The sequence below is a fragment of the Oppia nitens genome, unplaced genomic scaffold (genome assembly GCF_028296485.1).
Source record: "Oppia nitens isolate AA-2021 unplaced genomic scaffold, nextdenovo-longstitch-racon4-pilon3 scaffold2_pilon_pilon_pilon, whole genome shotgun sequence".
Classification (NCBI taxonomy): domain Eukaryota; kingdom Metazoa; phylum Arthropoda; class Arachnida; order Sarcoptiformes; family Oppiidae; genus Oppia; species Oppia nitens.
This window is the reverse complement of record NW_026533210.1, coordinates 6,143,384-6,162,650: the sequence shown is the minus strand read 5'-3', so window position 1 is coordinate 6,162,650 and position 19,267 is coordinate 6,143,384. Positions and strand designations below refer to the sequence as shown.

Sequence of the window (19,267 nt, the reverse complement as noted above, 5' to 3'; positions counted from 1 at the left end):
AATGTTTATAATTGTTTTAACTATTTATGTTGGAGTCTAATGTGTTAGAGTCTAAATAAAACCTTTTTTTCACTTAAAATTATAAGATAAGTATTGTCTGATAACAAATATAGGSGCTATTTATAATAATATTAAGATGTGGCCCCACCGATATTACCGATTCAGGCCATTTTTTGAGGCCACTTCCACAGTCAGTACTGTTTGGCACCGACCATAGTGTTCAACATAATATAAATATTAACTTACTTTTTAAGTAATACTATCCAATTAAATATACTGTAAAATTAATAGGTATAAAATATCTTTATTTAAATCAATGTAAAGTTAAGTACAAAAATTATAATGTATAGTAAAACTATACATATAATTTTAACCACAACCAGTTGAACACCAAAACCTGAATGRCGTATTACATTCAATATTAGTTATTAAGTATTTGTTAAAACAAGTTTTMATAAAAATAATTGTATATTCCATATAAGGCTTACATTAGTTTTTACTTAAATTATGCAAATTATATTAGCAATACATTTAAGGCTAAAATAACWGTTATATACATTTACATATTAAATAATAATTATTAATAACATGGGTTTATATACACATACATATAAAGGTAGTATATAATTATGTATGTAATCAACAATATATATATAWAAAAATATTACCTAGTTTGTATTCATATCTCAATATATTAAATATTAATAAACAGTGGAAAAGCACACGTGYTTTGATAAAAATATTTTTAATGTTATATTAAATTATATTATAATAAAAATTAAATTTAGTTAAATATAGAAAATTTAGGAAATATAGTTAAATATAGTTAAATATAGTTAAATATAATAATTAATAATATGTATTATTATAAAATTGAAAGAAATCTTATATTTAATTGTTATTTTGATTTTAAAAAAGTAAACAATTTAAAAACAAAATTAATTATATTCAAATGAAATTTAATGAAAAATATAATAGAAGTGGTTTAAGTAAAAGTGGTTTTTTTGGTAAAATTGTAAAMAAATAAAATAAACGTAAATGAAGTGATAAAAAAATGGTAAACCAAACTCTACTCTGTAGGAGAAGWTATCACATCCAGGTTACGTATCTGTWTGGACTGCAATATCGAAAAAAGGTATTACTGGGCCATACTTTTTTGAAAATAGTAATGGTAAACGAGAAACAGTTAATAAAAATAATTATCAATCTGTTGTGAAAAAATTTGTTAAATAATTGAAATCACTTACTGGAAGTGATTTTAAATATTGAAATAATGTATCAATGCMAGAGCATTGCATTACATTTTRTTAWATTGCATAAACACTGTATATGCATAATGTTTTGTAATTATGCCAAATAATAATAGAGACAAATTTTAATTTTAAAGTTGTTATTTTTATTTTACATGTATTTTCATKTGAGTYTTTAGATTGTCTAATCTGTTAAAACTTTTTTTTAYTTACATAACAATTRAACTCAAARAGCTSACGGCTTATTTGTGCCTTTAAGGCTTTTCGTTTATCATATTTTTGTTTTTTGCATTTATGGTTAATTARTATTTGCACGACTTTCCTTTACAAGACTTTAAATACTTTATTAGTTTTTGCTTTTACATATATATTCTCTTTAAAAATATTAGTCAAGAATTTGTTTACTTATTTTTATATTTTACAAAATTATTACAAACAACTTAWTTTTATTCAACAATAAGTAAAAATTAAAAAACWCTAAAATGTTAAACTAAAARCCTAAAGGTAAACACCTTGTTTTCAAAAAAAATTTTTTTWATTTACTATTAAATGCAATAAAAAATGCAATAAAATGTTATACTGAAAAGTGAATAGGTGCATCACACACCCGAACTCTTATTGGACCTTACGGATGAACTTACAGGTGAACCTAAAGATGTACCTACAGGTAATCCTACGGGTGAACCTGCGGGTCAACCTACGGGTAAAACTACAGGTGAAACTACCAGAGAACCTAATCAAACAACTTGACTTAGTCACTGAGGTATGCAGTACAATAGGATGACATACCTATAAGATAACCTACCTATATTGTAATCTGATTATAATGAACCTACTCATATAGTAAACTATAATGTAGCCTGCCTATTGGTAATCTATCTATGAGGTAAACTAACTGCACGGTAACCTATTTATAGTTTCCTGCCGATATGGTAGTCCATCCATTAGATAACCTACCTGTATKTTAACMTACCTATAAGATAACCTACCTATACGGCAACATACTTATATGATAACCTTCTTATGCGTTAACTCCTATAAAGAAACCTACATATACGGTAACCTATCTATAAGGTATCCTACCCTTAAGGTAATTGTCTATCCAGTGACATGTTTGTTGTCAACTATTGTAAAAATAAATACTTTTACTCACGTATGGTAAGATTTACCTGAGCATGTCGGGAGACAAGGGGATTCGCTCGCACCATARGCCACACACTACTWAACCGACCGGGTTGAGAGTCCAACCGTAARGACCAGWGGTATATTACCGAGTGTTTTGTTTACATAAGTTAGTTTAGCTTAGTCCYAWATGTCAGTAATACCCCACTTCTTCTACAATATCAATACTTCCATCAAGACGGGCGTCCTCACAAACAGTTATATATCTAGKGTCATATCACGCTGAAAGCACCTAATTTTAGCAAAAGAAACAGAACTTCTCAAACATATTTTTGGAAATAATTTGATGTTTGAAGACAGACTTTGTTTCTAAATTCATGTGATTATTATTTATTGAATGAGTTTGGGACRTTTGAAAAAACCAAAAWCATTAATTCAATTAAAAGAGAATAATTATTWGTTTTAATATTATTTTAATTATTATATTTAATCTAATGTTTTGAAYTGTTTGCATTTATTGGRTAAAATTTTAAGTAATAGTATTTTATWAGCATCGATAGATAAACTTACTTATTTTAGTTTTTTCGGTAAAGTATTTTCGAATAATTTGTTGTCGATTYTAATATTGATAAATTTATACTGAACTACTGAAATWGTTTGTAAATTAGGTAGCTTACTAATTGTCAGATTAAATCATTTATAATTTAATTGTTTATCTTTACTTAAGATAAATRTATWTAAGTTTGGAGTGAATGGTAAAAAAATTGCTAAATAATTGGATCATTAAATTATTMTTATTTTTACTWTTCATTATAATATCATTGAATTGTATATTTCTACGGTTTTTTGCTTAATAATGTTAATATACTACTTCTAAAGATATACTTGTAAAGTTAGGACATTTCATAATAATCAAAAATCAAAATTATGCGCGTGCCTTTTCTGMAGCCAGGTCAATCTTACGAATACCAATGTGTTCCCGAACWTTTGTCGGCGAAACTTGCTAAATATACTCTCTGAATGTGGCTGAGTGGGTTAAACGCACAGTCTGTTTCAATGCAAGTGAGAGTTAGTGAGTTCGAACACTCCTCGGCGTACTGCTTTTAGCGCCGCCAGATGGCGGAACAGCATCAGGCCCATCATTTGAGAAGATGCCACCAGCGCCCTACGGGGTACAGCATCAGGCGTCTCAATGAGGTGATGCCACCAGCTCCGCCATTCTGGCGGAAGCTGATGTGGAGAAGTTTTAGGAGGACAAGATGACCACGGGTCCTACTGGTACCGTTATCCAGGAGAAATAGACTGTTTGACTCACCAGATGGCTATTTCGGAGCGTCCAGGGGTGTGCTCTTAAAACTATGATCCTATCCCCGGTAGCATATATACTATATAAAATGCTGGACTGTGACGTTAGTTAGGCGTTGTAYACAGGATAGGCTACGGCCATGAATACTAACTACCAACTAAACTTGCTAAATGTTTTCCAATCGGACCAACTRTGTGTACCATATGTAAGAAAATATGCRCCAAATGTTCACCAAAWCGCCAAAAATTATMGCCAAAATTTTTCTCACAAAAATATATTTAAAAATAACATTTAAAAAAAACTTTTACTTATATAAGAAACTTTTGGATCTTTTCGTATTGTGATGACTAGATTTTAGTCTATCTTTTATTATTATATTATTAATAAGACAAGCAGAGAGAGCTGACATACGCTATTGCTTTTTACTCCCAATAAAAATTATCATAAGTCCGGACCGGTGTTTCCGGTACCGTTTGATACAACTCACTTAACTAATACTCAAAATTATATAATTCGTAAGCAATGGTCGCACATATGCCCTYTGGATTCTGCTTGAATGGGGGTTGTAGCTTCCACCACCTGATTTTATGGATCAGGAACCAGTATGTGGTAACAGACCACTTATATCATCGACCGTTGGCTAGGCGGCCGGAATCCTATTCTAGTTATTATTCTCAATTACTAATATTAAGTCTACTTACAGGTTACTTATAAAATGATATCTAATGTAAAGTTATAATATTGGCAATAAAAATGACAGTAATTTAATAAGGTAATAATGATAAATTGGTAGGTCTAAGTATTGATATTATAGTAGGTTATCTTATTATCAGGAATTCAATACAATAATACTCAATCTTAATTATCTCAACTTTAAAGCACACAAAGTACCTCAAATAAATCTATATTCTATCTCAATTTCAATAATCAATCCAACAATAAAATCATATACACACAGTATACGTCTATAACTATTCTCAAAAATCAATACAATTCACAAAGAAATTCACTCATATTCTTTAGATACTCACAAAGCCTATCTATATTCAACTAATGATTAAAATCTATAACAGAACCAATTAATATTAATAAGACGTAAATCATGGTAGTMATCTCAAAGGGCTAAAATAACACTAATCTAAATACTATGGTTAGCCACGGCTGCCGGCCATTTCCTTTAGACCCGCCTGGCTACCTACAAAAGACCACATCAATCGGGTCTATAATCTAAATACATTATATAAATATCCCATGTACCCTGTCCATGACTAACTTGACAAACATTTAATCTATATTAACTCAGCTGCTGTTTGCTATATACTATCATTACAACTCAAGTCTTTACCGGATCGGCCGCCAATATTGGTCCAGTGCCTACCCCAGTAATTGTTAAGATATATCTATCAACTCTAAATACAGTACAATATCGAGACAATCACCACACCCATATAAATGTGATGCAATGTCGGCCTGACCCCCGTATCTAACTCATACAGTGCAATGAAAAGACGACCCCCACACCTATATACATGTGATGCAATATTGAATCAATCTCTGTATCAAATCAATCATTTATTTTCATACATATAACCACGTCCGCCATACCCTCATATCTATAAATATGATGCAATGTAGGTTCGGTACAATCTAATCCAATCTATCTTCTATTAATCAACTTATTCCTCTAATATAATTGGAGTCATAATCCCCAACAAATCACTTAAACAAATTATATATTCGAGTCTTACAGGTGTCACAATCAAACTAGATTTATTGAATCCCCACTTAAACCGCTACATTTATAAGACTCAACCCAATTTGTGTTTATTCCTGATATTTAACCGAATCAGTTTAATTACTGATATTACCAATATCAACCGACAATCTAATGTCTAGACTCAAACCATKACTAAACTCAACTCAAATATAATCATTGTTATGTTGTTAATAAAAAAACTTATTAATATAAATCATTATTKTMGTATAAATCTATAAATCTATTTCATTCATAAATCTATTACTTCTAATGGTTACCCTGAGGGTAACACTAAACAAGTAATCTATAATATATTCGTATAATTGAAATCAATCATTGCGATATATGTTTAATAAATAACTAATAACAAATAAACTAAACACTGTCTAAGATGTTAAACTATTAAACTATTTGTTATATAATTATAAATAAAATATCTGAATTTAAATAAATCGAATTCGTATCCTAAATCCTATCAACTTAACCTAACCTATTATTACTTAAATGTATATACTTTATAAGTTAATATATTAAATAATTATTAAAGTAATAACCACAATTTAAATACTAAGTCTATACTCAAAATAAATACAACTATTATCTCAATTCTAATTTTAATAAAATATACATCGTATACTACCTGGCCTTCCGGTCAGAGACAAGTATACCTATATCCGTACCTTATTATATATATATATACACCAATACCATCTCATACATTCATATTTAATTACCAAACGTTATCAATAAAAAATATCAAAGATTCAATCATTATATAAATAATACTATAATAATTAAATAGTATTAATACTATCATAGGTCATATAGTCATTGGTCTGTATTAAGTATCAAATACCAATGACTAAGATTTAATCAAATCGATTACTATATTAAATAATTGAAAACCAAATACACTATATTACAGAAATACTAGACAAACCTATAGGTTGTCCTATAAATATATTTATATACTGTATATTACAGCATACAAACCGTACACACGCTAGCAATATAAAACCTACACCGCGCATATACGTGGGTCATAGCCACCGATGCTAACCAATGATAATGAGTAAAACTCATTATCTACTTATTGAGTTTCATATAATTCAGTTAATACGCGCAAGTGCCATACCGATCGGCACTTCCTAACCCCAGACGCGTGTCTATGTTGACTACAACGTCTATAACCATATTTTACACGATACGCATAGTCATGCGCATATACCCAAACCCTAACCATATCGTCGGCCATTTTGAAGATCCCCCACCGGGTTAGTCAAGGCAGAGCAGAGTTACAAGAACTCTACTGGCCCCGACCACCAAGTTTCTGTCGATCCCCCACCCAGCCAATCGCCGCAGAGCAGAGTTACAAGAACTCTACTGGCGTCGACCGCCGAGTCTACCAATATACAATCGAATCATCTCGATTGCATTGAACATGTATATTAAACGCTGCGCCCCGCCCGGCTGCCGTCGGTAATCGGCGCCTGCTGGCCGCTGTCTATCTACTGAACAGTCACTAATGCATAGGACTGGTATCACTAAACTAATTAGAAAATAGTACAACAGTACAACCACACTACCGGTGCACCGCCACCACCTCACATGCGGTGTAATCGGCGAACCTCGAGTACCGATTCAGTCGGTAGAGCAGGGTTACAAGAATCCTACTGGCCGACCGAAAGGTACGGTGAAACGAATTTGACACTTTTAATACATATTATTTATTTGCAACGCTACTTTCTGCCTGCGCCGCCGTCAGAATGGCCATCGCCCGCATCATCGCAATAATTTTAATAGATCAATTGGATAGATTAAAACATTTAATTACTTGACTTAAATTGACTCATCAAACAAAACCATAGAAAGAGAAAGAGAGACCGGTGTAGCCGTCGTGGATGCCAGTGCCTGATTCTTGAGATGTTCAGAGATAATCGCCACAGTAGAATTGATATGATGTCTTGATTTCACAGTGTTAAAAAAACTCTTCAATGAGACGTGGACGCGGTTAGCAGTCCCAAAACTCTTCAATGAGACGTGAACTTGTTTAGCAGTCAACTTAATCGAGATTTTGTGTTGAAAATAGGGGTTTATATACGCGTTTTGAGACATCAATCGATAATAAAAAGAACTATGAAGGCTGAGTATTGATTTTAGATTACTGGTGTTGTATGTGTCCGCCACTGATGGTTGTCTATGGCTACGAATTCGTAGGCAGCGTACGTTCAGATAATTGACGGGTCAATTCAATTTAACGTTACGGCAGTTAATTGTGATTTACTGAATTGTTGTTACAATTATAGTAACTTGGTTAAGATGTATGTGTTAGGCTTTGACCGGTGTTTATAGTCATATAAAATAAAACTGTATTATTTATAACTAAAAGWTATATTAAAAACTAATTTAAAAGTCAATCGATAAATTTAGAAACGGAAATTAATATAAAATTATAATTAGTATCAATWGATAGGTATATCTATTGWGATACCGGCACTTATTACTATATTTAAATCTAATTAGTAATTAATGAGATATTGATAAAATAAAATTATAGTATATATACATACTAAATAATATATTATTGATTATTTGATTGCGAAATTAAAATGGCGGATAAAATAAAAATCAATAATTATAGATAGATACTGAAGACAAAGAAAATTTAAGTGCGCAGATGCCGGCACATTATATATATATATATATATATATATATATATATATATACAGTTGCAATATATATATATATATATATATATATATATATATTAAAAAGTTTTAGTTTTGATAATAATAATAGTAATAATAATAATAAAATAATTAATTAGAAGAGAGAAAGAGAGAGAGAGAGATAGAGAGCAGACATACCCTAAATTTAGTAGTAGTAGTAGTCGTCACAATATTATTAATTTTAATAATAATAATAATAATAACAACACCACTAATAGTAATAATGATAATAATACTAATAATAATTATTTATATATAAAAAATAAATATATATATACTGTATATATTAAAACTAGTTGTCTCTCTATGAGAGACAACTACACCGATCGCAGGCCAAACACATACTGAGGCCTATACCCTACTGGTATTCCCTATACTAGGTATAGTAAACACCTGCCGACCCAACATCTGTCAGTGCGGGCAGTCATACAAAGGGCATTGTTGTCCGCCATGACTGCCAGCACTGGTAAGTATTTCTTTTATTATAGTATCAAATATTTATTGATACCCCTATTTTCTGACACCATAACAGGTTTACGCCTTTATACTTTTAATTCAAAATTTTATTTATKTTAAATAATYAAAAAATAATAATATATAAAAAACTTTAATATAATATAATATAAAATATCTAAAAAAATTATATAAATTAAATTTTACTGTATATACTKTCTACTAATCTAARTATATAATATATATATTAACTACATTTTAATAGTTAATCAATGGTTAAGTGTTTAGATTAATCACTGATTTGAGAGTGATTTGTGTGACAAATGGTGTCCAGTATTTATACTGTTTATGAAATTAAACTTTGATTTTACATAAATTATATCTTTTTTGAATTTGTTTTATTACAATATATTATGTGTTATCTGTTTTTGTCAAATAAGTTGAAAGTTTTGTAAATATTTTTTTAAAGTAATATTTTTAGTTAARAGTTTTATAAGTGTTTGTGTCTCACAACTGGATATCACTGTTGTTGGTGTTGTTTGTGTGTGTTTAACGAAAACCGGGAGATCTCGTGTTTTTCGGAACCCCTGCCTATCACGTGGGCATCATATCGGGTACAAACACGTTCATTCACGCGCCAAAAACAGGCGATAAAGTCAAACAACAAACAGTATTTATTTGACTAATAGACAGTCATATGTTTAAAGTATTTAATATTATTGTAAACTTTTATATTTTATTTATAACAAAAATCATATACTAATACAATAATTTATGTTTGTAACAAATAACAATAAAAAATTAATTGTTTTTATAATAATTTTTTTAATTGCATTATACAGGTAATTTATTAGTTTAAAGTAAAATAAATAGAAATTTTGTCTTATTAATCAATAATATTATATTTTTAAAATAAGTTATAAATACTTATACGTCATATAATTAGTTATAATTAATTATTTGTTATTTTTATACATAATCTTAACAATATTTATATCATATTTATGTTAATTATTATGTTTAATATGCATTTATAATCTGTATTAACATTACTGTGAATGTGATGACTGAACCCAAAAATATGAACAAAAATTTCAAATCCATAACAAACACATTTAATGCCATATATTTTGTGTTATCATAATATGTCATCAAATTATCTTTTATTATACTCTTAATTAATAACTCATGTGATGTCATATTAATGTATTGATTACCAAACATTGACATTAATTGTTGAACAGTTGGTCTATTTGTTTGAAAATAATCAATTGATATTAAATACAAAACATTAATAACAAAAATACTCAAATATTCAATAAAACTGAATATAAAATTTGAATTATAAATATTTTGATTATTATTTAACATTAGTGTTGTTAATCTTAAACATGTTGTCACAAAAATTTCACAAAAACTTAAAAAAGGCAATAAACCCAATGTTTTGTTGAATTCATTTTTAATTTGATTTATTTTTCTGATTTTTTGATCAAAAATTAAATAATTTTGTTTAATTACACATTCACTGTATAATTGTTTTTCCATTAGATATATGCCATACATTAGTATTATTAATAGCATAGGTATGCCTAATAGCCAACCAAACATAATAATAGCCCATAAAAATAATGTCATTTTTTCATAACAACTTAATGAATTGAAAAATAATAYAATCCATATTAAGTTAAATAAAATTATAATAACCCAAATAGTAAAAAAAATATTTGATTTGCTATTTATTAAATTTTTATTTTTTAAATTGTTTATTTTATTAATTAGATTAGTAATCTTTGATTTATTTATTAGAAACCATAATCGACTAATAAATATTATAATTGATTTGATAACAACTGATATTAAAAATAATGAATATTTAATTGTATTAATTTTATTATGATTTATTACATCAATAAAGATAATAATTATTATAAATACACTTAGTATTATAATTAATAAACTAATTATAAAAATTAAATAGTAAAAAAATTTTGTTTTAATTTTAATTAAATTGATTCCCATTAAAAACATTATATGAAAAAATAAATGCATATTGTTTTGTTTGTAGATTAATATGTTTACTTAATAAAAAATAAATAACATAACAATTATGTTAATAATTTTTATAAACTAATAAATTTGTGAAAAAATATATGATAAATAATAAATTATATTTAAAATATGTAGAAAACAATTTTGATTTAAATAGAAAATTATTAATATTTTAAGTATAAATTTTATCTAATATTATAGAAAAATTTATAAAATATAATCAATTTATTGATTCACTCGTAATAACTACAAAAATAAGATATGATAATAATAACAATATTTTTTTAAAAATAAAATTAATAAATAGTTTTAACAAATAAACATTATTAGAGATAGAACTGTATATTATTATATTATACAATAAATTCATTTAGTTTTAATATTACAAAAGTTTATAAGATTTGTTTTGATATAGACTTTAATAGATTGACAATTTAATTAGAATACATATAAAATTAATATTATTAATAAAATAATAAAACTAGAAAACTATAAAAAAATAAAATATTCAATTTATTATTTAGTTGTTAAATATATTTAATTTTATAATTCAGTATATTATCGAAGATAATAAAAATATTTATATTTTTCGTATTGATTATTCAATATTTATATATTTAAGTTATTAGATTTGTAATGGATATTTGAAAATTAGAGGTTATTTTTAATATGAATGAGTCAAATGCTATTCAAAGAGATTATTCAATATTCAAATAGCAATCAGTATTCATATTTCAGTTAAAATTAAGAGTTTATAATATATTTTATATGATTTAAAAGTTTAATAATTCAATATTCAGTTATAATTAGTACTCAATATTCAGAGAATCAACTATTCATATGATATAAGTCTAATATCGAGTAATTCAATGATAAAGATATGATAATTAGTATTATTTAAAATATTTAATATATTGAATCAGATTTCTAATATTTATTGTAAATTTCCTAATCTAATGATTAATGCAATTATGAATTTATGTCTATATAAGCACTTGATTATTGAAATGTAAATTCAGTCCTAGAGTTAGTCCTAAGAGAGAAGTCATAAAAGATAGTCTAAGAGAGTGAGGACTCAGAGAAGGCGGCCTAAGGAGGTCCGACCTAAGAGAGAGGGACAGAGAGCCCATAAATATACAGAAAACATCATTATCTATATTTATGTTCATTTTGTATACTTTTATAAATTTAATTTATTATAAATAAAGTGGTTTATTGTTTACGAAATGTGATGTGATTTAGATATTGATTGTGAATAGAGTTAAGATATAGAACGCCTATCAAGTGATAGTGTGATTACGAGTAGTGCTACAGAAGAGATCGGAATCGTGAGGACGCGTGACTTATATTGGAAGTGATTATTCGACTGCGATATTGCGAGACCAGACATACTGTCTGAATTAGATCTRAGAGTACCTGAGCTTTGAGCTATAGTTCCTTGTTTATGGTCGGCKTAAAATACCGTCCATTACAAGTGGTGGAGGCGCCGGGTAGATGTTAAAAGGCGCCTAAAAGAAAGTCAACTGTCCTTTACAAGTATTGGAGGAGCTGTTTGATTATAGATATAGAAGATTTAAGAGAAAATAGTCTACGAGTGGACCAGATTGTCTCGACTATTAGAAACAGACTGTGGACCAGATTGTCTGCAGATATTAGAAGAAAGTTAAAGACAACTGTCCATTACAGATTGAATAGCAAATTCACTATTATATAAATAATTATCTAATTATACTAAATTATGAGATATTTTAAATACATAAAATTTATTTAGTTAAAACTATTTTATTTGTCATTTTTTATATTAGTTTCAATATACAGTATACCTAAATATTATTTATTATTTGATAATATATTAAAATATATTTGATACAACATGTTTCTAATTTAATATTTAAATAACTTAGATCACATTATATATTTTTTATTTTAATAAAACATAGAATTTTATTAATATTTAAACATAAATAAATTTTTAGTTTGCATTAATAATTTGTATTAACATAACTGTCAATGTAGTGACTGAACCCATAAATATAAACAAAAATTTTAAATCCATAACAAATAAATTAAATGCCAGATATTTGCTGTTAGAATAATATGTTAATAAATTAGTTGATATAATATTTTTAACTAATAGTTTATGTGATGTCATATTAATGTTTAGATTTTCAAATGTATAAATTAATTGTTGAATTGATGGTCTGGTTGTTTGAAAATAATGAATAGATATTAAATAGAATATATTAATACAAAATATACATAAATATTCAATAAAACTAATAATAAATATTGGGGTATATTTGTGATCACAATTTATCATTAATATTGTTATACGCAAAAATGTTGTCACAAATATTTCACAAAAACTTATAAACGGTAATAAACCCAATGTTTTGTTAAATGTATTTTTAAAGTCATTTATTTTGCAAACATTTCGATCAAAAATCAAATAATTTTGTTTTATTAAACATTCATTATATAATTGTTTTTCCATTAGATATATGCCATACATTAACTGTATTAATAGCATCGGTATAGCTAATAGCCAACCAAACATAATAATAGCCCATAAAAATAATGTGATTTTTTCATAAATATTTAATGAATTAAAAAATAATACAATCAATATTAAATTAACTATAATTATAATAACCCAAATAGTAGAAAAAATATTGGATTTGCTATTCAATAAATTTTTATTTTTTAAATTGTTTATTTTATTAATTAGATTAGTAATTTTTGATTTATTTATTATAAACCATAATCGACCAAATATTATTAAAATTGTTTTGATATTTACGGATATTATAAATAATGAATTTTTAATTGAATTATTTATTATGAAATTGATTGTAGTATTCAAAGTAACAATATTCATAAATAATATGAATAACAAAATACTTATTGATATTAAATTACAAAAACAAATTTTAATTTTATTATCAAATAAATTGATTCCCATTAAAAACATTATTGAAGAAAACAATAGCATTATGAATATTTTAGTATTATTTACTTTTACTAAAATTTGATAAATTAATTCTTATTTTTTAAGAAAATTTTCTAATAAATATTATTTAAAAATTTCTAATAAAAACTTACTTACTTATTATACAAAATATAATTTATTCATTTGATTTTTTAAAAATCAATTGCTTTAACAATAACTATATACTTATATTTATTCAATATTTATGTAGTTTTATTGATTTTATTGCAATAAACAAAATATTAATAATTTTAACAACAACTATTGTTAAAAACAAGTTTTATATATACTTTAATTAATTAACTATTATAATATTTTATTAATATAAATTATAATAATTAAAATCATTTAATAAACACGTGTAATAAACAAATTATACTCACAGCAACTAATCTTAACAAAAAAAAATAATTAATAGTTATATTGAATAATAATAATAAATTATTATATGATTTTATTTATAGAAATATTTACAATATTTATAAATAGTTTACAATTTATAAAACACTTGTGAAACTAATTAATTAGTAATTGGAAAATTATTACAATTATTATTAATATTAAATTACTTTAACAAATTGCTTATACAATTATATATTATAATTGTATGAATAAATTTATATAAATAACATTGTAATACATTGATTATAGAATAAATAAAATAATTAATGAAATACTAAAATAGAAAACATTGTACAGTATATCAATTCATTTTAAATTTAAATTAAACTAATCTAGTAGATGAGCATGGTAGAAATATAAATTATCTGAATTAATGATATTATATAACATTTGGACAATTTTTGTAACCATAATATGATGAATAAACAAATGATGAGCGCATCCATTAAATAAATAAGTAATTCGTTAATTAAAATACATTTTCTGATTCCATAACTTGTCATTGAAATGATTGTCAATACAAAACTTGGAGATAAAATTAAATGACTAAATGACTAAACTGTCCACTCGGTGACGGTGTCCTCCTTGTTTGGTGTCCACTAAATACAAGTTTCGGTGTGAAAGCAGTTAATATGAGTTGAGTTGCGGTGTATGTGAGAGACAGTCTTGTCTTTCCTTAAATTTATCCTTATATTTGCCGTTCATGTCTAGTGTTCCTCACATATCCTATATAAAGGATAGTGATTTAAAACAATTGGTCAGTTATTTCTAAGGCATTCCTTATGTTTAGGACATATATATTATAAGCCGTTGCTGTCATAAATGTCTGAGCATTGGAACAGTAGACACAGTAATTGCCTTCCATTGTAATACTATTCAATGCCACAAATTTTATGTCATTTATCTCAAAAATTTTTGTTAATAATATTTCACAAAATATTAACAATAATTAATTAACGCTTGAAATTAATAAGAATTTAGTAGTTTCTATGAATTTACTATTTTTATGATAAACCATTTGAATTAAATCTCTTTAAAGTGACAAACTGTCAGCCAGTGATACTTAACTATAGTTTCAAAAATATGTGTGGTTTATGATTGCAATAAATAAATTAAAATTTTAAAAATAATTAATTAAATATATTTCAATGTTAATATAAAAATTATATGAAATTTATTATATAACTTATTTTATCAGAAGTTATTATTTATTAAACGTATTTCATTATATAAATAAAATTTAAGTAAACATAAATTATCTAAAAATTATAAATTTATTATTTATTTTCATTTGTTTAAATTAACTATAATTAAAGTCCGATATCAGTTAGTAATGCGATTACCGTTTGGTTTTGACTTTTAAAAATTTTTGTTACATTTAATATAGTACTTTAAACTATAAAATATAATTTAATATATTTTTAGTTTGTTTTTTTTAACTTAGCAACAATTAAAGTAAATAAAAGTATTAAATATTGTATTAAATACTGGATAATAAAATAACAATAATACTCTATAATATAACAACAAATTACAAATTATAATGGGTAAATTAATTTATTATTAGTACAAAATCATAAATTATGATTTGTTTGATTTTATATATAAAATATAAATAAACTTAATAAATAAAAAGCACTTTTATATCAATTTCAATATAACATATATATGTATTATATCGTAGATAAATATTACATAATAAATAGCAATTGTATAATAAGTATTGCATTATTTGTTTGCCTGTTTGTGTATATGTTTATTAAGGTTCAACATAATTAGCTTAAATGAGATAAAATAAATACTATTTTTTAGTATAAATAGGAAACCTTTTTTGTAAAATAAATTAAGTTAATAAATTATTATATTAAAAAATTATTTAATTTTCTAATTGTATTAGTTTTAAAAAATACTAATTAATATGTCTAAAACAATATTACTGTTTCTAATTGTTTTTACTATTTATACAATTGGTTTGTCATTAAATTTGTTTTTACTAAAACACTAAATGATTTTCTAATATTTTTTTCAGATAATTGTATAGCCGGTGGTCCGGAAATAGTATCCGCCGCCCGTTCACAATATGATGTTCCCTATTCATGGGGTGGCGGCAACTGGAAAGGAAAATCACGTGGTACTGGTAAAGGTGCGGGAACTGTTGGTTTTGATTGTTCAGGACTGGCCCAGTATGCCGTTTATAAAGGCACCGGAAAAATTATCGGACGTACCGCTGCTGCTCAGTCAAGTGATAGCCAATGTCAACGCGTGCCGTATAGTCAACGAAAACCGGGAGATCTCGTGTTTTTCGGTACCCCTGCCTATCACGTGGGCATCATATCGGGTACAAACACGTTCATTCACGCGCCAAAAACAGGAGATAAAGTCAGACAACAAACTATTTATTCGACTAATAGACAGTCATATGTTAGTCGATGTTTTTAAATTAAAGTATTTAATATTATTGTAAACTTTTATATTTTATTTATTATATAACAAAAATTTTTTATACTAATACAATAATTTATGTTTGCAACAAATAACAATAAATATTAATTCTTTTAATAATAAAAAATTTATAATTTCATTTAAATTTATTAATTTAAAAATAATATTTATAGCACTTATGTATTATAAGTCATATTTTAAAAATAAGTTATAAATATTTATACATCATACAATTAGTTAAAAGTTTTAGTTATTTTTGTACATAATCTATAAATAATAATTATAGAGTAGTTATTATTATTATATGTAAATTATTATATTTAATAAGCACTTATAATCTGTATTAACATTACTGTGAATGTTGTGACTGAACTCAAAAAGGCGAACAAAAATTTTAAATCCATAACAAATATATTAAACGCCAAATAATTATTGTTAGCATAATATGTCATTAAATTAGTTGATATTATATTTCTAATTAATAGCTCATTTGATGTCATATTATTGTATTTATTCATAAATGTAGAAATTAACTGATCAACACTGGGTCTATTTGTTTGATAGTAATTAATGACAATTAAATAAAAAACATTAACCAAACAAATACATAAATATTCAATAAAACCAATTGTAATACTTTCGTTGTGTTCATCTCTATTAGGATTGATTGTTATATGAGTTAAACGCAAACAAGTGGTCGAAAATATTTCACAAAATGATAAAAACGGAAATAAACCAAATGTTTTGTTAAACTCTTTTCTTAATTCATATATTTTGTATAACATTTGATCCAAATTTGCATAATTTGTTTTATTGCTTAAACTTTTGTTAAACAATTTTTTCTCCATTAAATATATGCCATATGTTATCTGTATTAACAATAAAGGTATGGCTATTAGCCAACCAAACATAAAGATAGCCCATAAAAACAATATAATAAAGTGATATGTATTTCTTTCAATATAAATAAAATAAATTATGATTAGTATTAAATTAGATATAATTATAGTAATCCATATTAAAGTTAATATAATTGATTTCATATTTAACGGATTTGTTTTTGTATTAATTTTATTAATTATTTTCATTAATTTTGAGTAATTAATTTCAAACCATAAATAGCCAATAGTTATTATTATTAATTTTATAATAACTGAAATTCTAAACAATAAAGTTTTAAGATATTTTAGCTTGATCAATTCATTAATTGTAAACTGAAAACTTATAATTATTAATAAATATAAAATTAATTTAAAAATTAATCTTATTTTAATTAAATATTTATTTTCATTTGACTTATATAACAGATTAAAACTCATTATAAACATAATATAAGAAAATGAATTTTTTATTGAAATCATAATTCTTTATATTATTATTATTATAAATTGTAATTTAGTTATATATATAAAGTTTATATTAATATATTTTTGTTATTTCATTTGATAGCACAACTTTTATGAATATTAATATATAAAAGTTTTTTAATAAAAGATTTTCTTATCAATAACATACAGTAGTTGCCGATTTGTAAATAATATATTTCCATATATCAAATTTTAGGACAGTATTATAAATTTGTAAATAATGTAAATATAAAAATAATGTAAATATAAAAATAATGCAAATATAAAAATACTATAAATATTATTGCTTAATATATTTTATGTTTTTCAATAATATAATAAATAAAATGTACATATAAATAACTATTAATTATATTATTTATTGATCAAAATACAAGATTAAAAAACAATATTGATTTTATGAAAACATCAAATAATAATAAGTAAACTTTGATAAATTAATATATATAATTTTATTTTTTATGTAAATTAATTTAAATGTATTTAATTTAACTAATGCATTCAACAACAACAAAAAAACAAACATTATAAGTATTATAATATTGTATTAATAACAACCAAACTTTAGCCTATACATGCACTTAAACATGTAAAACAGTATAAAATTAATATATTTATCAAAAATATATATACAGAAATAAAATATTAATTTTTAATTTGCACTTATAATTTGTATTAACATAACTGTAAATGTTATGACAGAACCCAAAAATGTGAACAAAAATTTCAAATCCATAACAAATATATTAAATGCCAAATATTTAGTGTGAAAATAATATGTCATTAAATTAGTTGATAATATATTTCTAATTAATAGTTCATGTGATGTCATACTAATGTATTTAGTTTCAAAAGTAGACATTAACTGTTCAACAGTAGGTCTATTGTTTTGAAAGTAATCAATGATAACTAAATACAATAGATTTATAAAACAAATACATAAATATTCAATTAAACCAATAGTAAAACTTTCAATGTGTTCATAACTACTTGTATTAAGAGTTACATGAGTTAAACGTAAACAAGTTGTTGAAAATATTTCACAAAACGATAAAAACGTTAATAAACCAAATGTTTTGTTAAACTCTTTTCTCAATTCATATATTTTGTATAACATATGATCGAAATCCGAATAAATTATTTTATTGTCTAATCTTTTATTTAATAATTGTTTTTCTAATAAATATATACCAAATGTAATCTGTATTAACAATAACGGTATGGCTATTAGCCAACCAAACATAAAGACAGCCCATAAAAACAATAAAATAGTATGAAATATATTTCTTTTAATATAAAAATAATAAATTATAATAAATATTAGATTAATTATTATTAATGTAAACCATATTAATGTTAATATAATTGATTTTATTTTTAATGAAGTTCTCTCTGCCGATG

The 19,267-nt window shown here is 24.7% G+C and overlaps 1 protein-coding gene across 1 annotated transcript; it reads left to right on the top strand.

Annotated features, from left to right (window-relative positions):
- The first annotated feature begins 8,614 nt into the window (after nucleotides 1–8,614).
- Nucleotides 8,615–16,496, top strand: LOC128955895 (peptidoglycan endopeptidase RipA-like). Its single transcript, XM_054301574.1, has 2 exons — nucleotides 8,615–8,630; nucleotides 16,087–16,496. Exons 1-2 carry the CDS (start codon nucleotides 8,615–8,617, stop codon nucleotides 16,494–16,496), a joined length of 426 nt encoding a protein of 141 aa, XP_054157549.1.
- Nucleotides 16,497–19,267: the final 2,771 nt, after the last annotated feature.